General features: G+C 47.7%; 1 protein-coding gene across 8 annotated transcripts in view; it reads right to left on the reverse strand.

Moving 5' to 3' along the window:
* IKZF2 (IKAROS family zinc finger 2) overlaps window positions 1-5,997 on the reverse strand; it is a 119,441-nt gene extending 113,444 nt beyond the window's left edge. For 7 of the 8 annotated variants that reach the window (XM_032693473.1, XM_032693469.1, XM_032693471.1 and 4 more), the window contains exons 1-3: window positions 5,678-5,997; window positions 2,973-3,021; window positions 2,144-2,248 (exon numbers count right to left, since the gene is read on the reverse strand). In XM_032693473.1, the coding sequence (XP_032549364.1) occupies window positions 2,144-2,248; window positions 2,973-3,006 (139 nt within the window). In that variant the 5' untranslated portion in view covers window positions 3,007-3,021; window positions 5,678-5,997. Of the gene's footprint in view, window positions 1-2,143; window positions 2,249-2,972; window positions 3,022-4,301; window positions 4,338-5,677 lie in introns of all 8 variants that reach the window. The other variant, XM_032693467.1, reaches the window with a different exon arrangement.
* Window positions 5,998-6,534: the final 537 nt, after the last annotated feature.

Here is a 6,534-nt window from a genome sequence, read left to right on the forward strand (position 1 = left end):
ACTGCTACTTCCTCCACTTAAAACTGTGGATGATGGATCAATCCATTTGGAGCTACCGAATTCATAAAAAATATTTCAAACAGCTATTCCTCCTTACCTGCCCATCCCCACCACTCCTTAAAAAAAAAAAAAGAAAAAAAAAAAGAGGTCACGGGTCCCTGGGTTACCAAACCTTTAAAAGGATTTCCCATGCCCTGCAAAACAGGTGGAAAGCTCTAAAGCACAGCCTGGAGATTTAGCCTACACATGCCAGATTCAAGATTTGGCCAAAAACCTTAAATGAACCAACATAACAGCTGCCACAAAAGCCGACAACCTCTGATCAATACCTCCCATGTTTAAGGCAGCACAAACCGCCTCTCTGAAAAACATTCTTAAGCCTGCAAAGAGTAAATAAATTACAACAAATTTAAGAAGCTTGAGTTTTGCTTGGCTTGGGAAAGTCAGGCAGAGCCCTTAATTTTTCAACAGCGGCACATGCTTAACACAGAGCAGCAGTGATGAAAACATTTGAGACACCTATGAGAGACCAAAAAACACCTCTAAAAAAACAAGATATTCACCGAGGCTGCAGATGCATGTGTGTTCCAAGAACTAACAAAGCTTAAAAACCATTGAAAATGCTAACACAATGAACATGAAAATATTGAATGTGGTACAGAATTTTTGCATTGCTTCATCCCAGATCTTTTTATTCCCCAATTTGACTATGCTTTTTGGTCTAGATTATAAAGAAGATTTAAAACACGGAGATTTTTTCCCTTCCAACGAAGCCTTCCCATTAATAAAAAGGAAACAAAGAAAATGAAGAAAGTGAGTAGTAAAACTTTTACAACATAATAAAGTATATCAGACTCCCAGTGCCGTACAACTGGAATTGTCTAAAGATGCTGAATTATGGGAGGTTGTCATATAAAGTTCAGTCCACAGTATTACCAATCATATTCTCCAGCAACATGTATATAATTGGGAGATCTTTGTAATAACCCTCATTTTTAAAGGCTCATAAAACTGTGTTTTACTCATAATTTGCAGGAGGAAAGAATTCTTGAGGAAAGAATTCTTAAGGAAAGTAACATCTTTTTCTCAATCAGAAAGACTTTGAAGTCAATATACTGTGTATTTTCAAGCAAGCAACCCTAAAAGCTCTGGTTTTGGTTTTATTTTTTTTTTCAATACAGTTTTTGGTGGGGTATTATACAAATACCCTGTTTAAAAAGATAGATATGTATCTATAGAACACACAAACCAGAAAGAAAATTAAGTATGTTGGAAGCAAAGCATATTACATGGTTTCTTGAACACAAGTAGAGAGGTTACATTAAGGTAAATATCTTGATGTAACACTGTAGCCACCAGTAAAACAACCTACAGCACTCACACACAGAAGAGAGTGTTGCTTTTATGAAATGCGTGTAAACTATATTTATCTGCCTCCAATAGACAGCATGAGAATAATTACAGAAATATTATCAGCACTTGACACTCTCAGTAGACTCCCAAAACTCTACATTTTCTCAGTTTCTCCCCGACATTCTAAACCAAAATCCTTTCAGTTTGTAAGAGTCAACGACCAAGTGCCATAAACTCCCAATTATCCCAGTCACTTTTGGACTTGGAAAGGCAAAGCTGAAGTAATGAATAGGATGCTGAAGTTACTGCATAGAACAGTAAAATACAACCTGTCATCAAACCCAGATATTTTAACTTTATACTTTTGCCAGAGTGAAGCTTTTTTGTAAATAAAATGTGTTTGTTTTCAAATAAAGCTACTTCAAGCTGTTTTGGGAAGCACAGTAAGTAATAATAACACCAACTTCCATTTGGATTTCAAAACCTGAGGAAACAAAACCAGCATATGTCAAACCTACTGTTTTCCTACCTGGAACAGGTAAGGACCAGCTCTCAAATGCCACCTTAGGATAGTTCAGACTAGTAATCCCGTTCATGTTTAGATGAGACACCAGCATGAACAAGAAAGAAAAAAACCAACAAAACAAAACCCAACAAAATTCCCTTGTCCTCCTCTGCTATTAGCAATGCCTACAGCAGGGGTTAAGACCCGGTAAGCAAGCCGAGGACCCGGAGGACCAGACCAACCCAACCCTCTGCTAGAGAGAAACAGGCTTAAGAGGAGACTTACTGCTTGCCATGTGACAGGGGGAGGCGTGCTGGCCATTGGGAGTGCTGGAGGTGAGGTCAATGGCCATGCCGCAGTGCTCCCTCTCAGGAGAATAGTCATTGTCACCTGTGTGCACAAAACAAGTTCCCCCGTGAGTTTCCATCCTCTTCCTCAGCAGAGCTGCACAAAGATCAAGAACCACAGCCCACTCACTCCCTTCACCCCGGCCCTTCCCTCCTTTACTGGGGGGGTCTTCCCAGAGCTTGTAAAATCTGGACTCCCACTGGACACAAACAAATGTTTGATTTTTAAGAGCCCCCTCATACCCACTATCATCAGTCTTTTACACACACATCTGTGACAAACTTTGCCCCAGCTGCTTGGTTTCAAGTGAGTTAGGATTACTTTTCCATTAGCAGACACCGGCAATCCAGGCTGGGCAGGGGAAGACTGGAACAGTACTTCACCATACAGACCTTCCTCCCAAAGCCCAGGGTTAACTGACAGTCAAACAAAGCACTTACAGAAACCCCCACAAAGAAAACAAGAGAAATGCATAGGGAAAGGCATAAAAAGGTTTTGGCTGCAATTTGAATTGCTGAAGACAAACTTTCTCTCATTTGCTAAGTTCATTTACCCTCAGCAAACATTTAAACCTAGAGATACTCAACCATGCACCCATCCCCATGCATTTCTCAGTCATACAGAGAGCTTATATTTAAATGCTATTAATTCAGTATCAATGCAAAGACCATACATAAGGAATCTAAAGTTTCAGGTGACTGCATTATAGAAAGGATAGGGGAAAAAGAAAAGTAATTCAGAATAATCAAATGAAATGACTACTTACATGTTATATATCCATCAGCAGCCTCTGCTTCCATAGTCAAAGTGCAGTGCTGCAAGGCAGAAAAGTACACCCTCAGAGACTCCTGTCAGTATCAACCATTAAATGATTAAACTTACTTAAAGCCCTAAGTAGTTGCCCATTTTACTGCTGTTGCAACCACTGCCTAGAGAAACACACAAGTGCATTGCATGTGCTCGTTTGCAAATCACTGAACTCTTCCTGTAAATTATGTGAGTAAAGAAATGCAGCTGCCTCCTGGGCAGGTGGCACTGGGATCATCCTGATCTGACCATCCCCCTCTCTCTGTGCCCCACTCACATTTTTGCCCGGTTTGAGAGTTTTTTCTCTGACTTTCCACTTGTTTTGTTCACGCTGGGATGGTAACGCTTTATCCGCTCTTGCAGCCAGAACAGACTTTGAGGAGATGGATACCTTTAACAATTGCTCTTTTCACACATACTACAAGAGACTCCATCCTGATCTAAACAAAATAAACCCTCCTGTGTCTGTTCCCCTTCAACAGAGCTGTTCCAGCTCTTTGTCTCACACCTCTGTGCACACACACACACACACCTGTACACACACCTGTTCATTCCAACCCTATTTATCTACCACAGCACGGGGCCAAACATCACACTTAAAACTCCCAGATCATACATTTTGTGGTGTGAAGCAATCTTAAAGTTTCTGGAAGCACTTTGCTGACACAGAACAAGCTATTACTTTCCCGAAACCCAAGTAACTGTATAGAATGACACCCCCTAGCTATCATTTGATATATATTGTGTGGGGGGGGGAAATAAGAGAGGGATCAATAATCATAACTATGTTCTTTTAAGTGGAAAAGTTAAGAATCTGACATGACCAGAGGAGAATTTTATTTCCTCTCTCCCTCCACAGCCTCTTTTTTGCCTTTAGTTTCAAAACTCTCAGTGCACCAGGCAGCTAAATTATTCACAATGAGCCATTTCTGTATTGATCGCCAAGTATATTTAGCCCTGGCTCCTGGAATTTCTCCATTACTTACTGGAAAACAGGCAGCTTCACTTCTTGTCTCCAAAACCACTTCCCTCCCCCTCCCTCAACCCTCTTTCCTTCCCCCCTGCTCCCCGCCTTTCCCCAACAAATAAATACTTTTCTCTGTGCTCTTCTTTGGTATAAAGCAGATCAAATTCCCAAGGCATTCAGCACATAACACTTAAATTTCAACCTGCCCAGCTGCTACCAAACTCTTCAATTACTGATTTTCATGACTCTTAAAAGAAATCTCAAAAACCCCCAGAAGTTTTCAGAACAGGTAAGCCACTTCCTCAAGCCCTTCAAAATTACCTTATCTTCCCCCTAGTCCAGGTAGGCAGGCACACACTGAGAAAAAGAAAGAAACATCAGAAGCAACAGGGAAAGATCATCCCAGCCAATGAAGTGGAAGGAAAGAAAGGGGAGGAAGGGAGGAGGAAGAGAAAGGAAGACAAAAAGAAACACAGAAACATCCATAACCGAAGTTAAAACACGGCCTGATTTTAATTTTTTTTATTTCTTCAAGAGGGAGAGGAGAAGGAAAAGGAGGGGGGAAAGAAAAAGTTTGGTCACCATTTTTAGGCTGGTGATGGCAAATCCCAGCTGCTAAACCTCTCCCTCCACAACGAATGGAGGGAGAGTGTTTCGCTCGAGCTGAAGACACAGAAAGATGGAGAAAGTTTAGGAAAAATATTTTTTTTTATAGGCGGGAGGAGCGGGGGGAGAGAGAGAAACCGGGAGGGAGAGAGGGATAGGGGAGAGAAACCCGCCCCCGGCACTTACAGGTGGGGCATGCGGAGCCGGGGAGCCGGGAAGCCCCGGGATGAGCCGGCGGGGAAACTCGCTCACGAATGGCACATACTTTTGAAGGAAGATGAAGAACAAAAAAAAAAAAAAAAAGAGAGAGGGAGAGAGAGGGAGAGGGAGGGAGGGAGGGAGGTCAGCCGCTGCTACAGCAATGCGATTAACCAGCGCGGAGAGAGGGAGAGAGAGGGGGAGAAAGAGAGAGAGGAAAACTTGATCCACCGGTTCCTTACGGATCGGCACGGGATTCGGGGGGAGCGGAGGGGATGCGGGGCGGGATGGGGTGAGGGGGGCCCGGCGGGCGCACTCACACCCCGCGCACCACAGCCGGGCCAACTTCCCCGCTCCGGCCCTGGGCGACGCCGGGCTCCGCGCCTCATCTCTGCCGCTCCCCACCCCTGCCACAACCTGTCAAAGTCATGGAAGTCCTGCCTCGCTTGTCATTCCATTCCCTTTCCCCCTTCCCCCCGCCGCAGGCCGCAGCCCCCCGGGGGCGCGCAGGTGGCGGCGGGTGCCGAGGGAAATGGCAGCGGGGCCGGGCTGGGTAACGGACCGGGGAGACCCGCCAAGGCTCCGGCCCCAGGCTCGTCTGGTCTTTGTGTTTTGGGGTTTTTTTTAATTATTTTTTATTTTTTGGGCTACCAGCAACAAGTCATCGGCGCCCGCGGGGATGCTGCACAGCCGCGCTCGGCTCGGGGACCCTCCGCACACACAGACCCGCACGGACGGACCGAGCCCCGCGTACCCCCGGCACCGGACGGAGCTGTCCCTCCTCCCGCCGGGGAAAGGGGGACTAGGGAGGGTGAGGAGGGGAGGAAGGGAAAAAACAAAATAAAAAAAAACAGAAAAAGAGAGAAATAATAAGAAGCCAGGCGCAGATTTACCTCAGCCGCGCAGGCAGTGAGTCAGTTCCATCCCCCTTTTGTTTGTGTGTTTATTAGTGTCGGCTCCCTCTGCCCAGTGGAGGTGTGTTTGTGCACGGCAGTTGGCTGTGGGGGGACTAAGGCGGCGGAGGAGCCGTAGCTAAGGGTAATCCTGTTTTTACTTCCTCCATCTTCAGAGAGCAGAGGGTTAGCCTGGGACAGCTGGTCAAACCCCGAGAAACCGATCCGGCGGCGGCGGCGGCGGCCGCGCTCCCTCCCTGCCTCCCTCCCTCACACACACACAGACACACACACACACACACACGCTCATTCACTGCCTCCCTCACACACACACACGCTCATTCACTCCCTCCTTCACACACACACACACGCGCGCTCCCTCCCTCCCACAGACACGCGCACACACACCCTCCCTCACACGCTTCGTCTCACACACACACGCGCTCTTTCCCTCACACTCAGTCTCCCCCTCACACCTCCTCCCTCACACGCACACACACGGACACAGATTTACACACTCCCTCCTTCGCACGCTCACTCTCTCCCTCACACACGCACGGACACAGATTCACACCCTTCCTCAGGCTCGGTCCCTCACACCCCCGCGGTCCCACGCGCGGCCGCCCCACACACACTCCCGTCCCCGCCCCGGGGCTCCCGCAGCCCCGCGGGGCCGGCGCGGCGCGGCGGGGGGCGGGTGCCCGCAGCCGGCGAGAGGCCGCTCAGCGCGCTCGGCAATCGATTACAGGACAAGTGCGGCCGCCGCCGCCACAGAGCGCGCCCCGCGCCTCACGCGGGCGGGCGGGCACGCGCGCCCTCAGGGCACGGCCGCGGCCCCGCGGGGCGGCCCCTCAGCG

This window comes from Chiroxiphia lanceolata, chromosome 7, assembly GCF_009829145.1.
Source record: "Chiroxiphia lanceolata isolate bChiLan1 chromosome 7, bChiLan1.pri, whole genome shotgun sequence".
Taxonomy (NCBI): domain Eukaryota; kingdom Metazoa; phylum Chordata; class Aves; order Passeriformes; family Pipridae; genus Chiroxiphia; species Chiroxiphia lanceolata.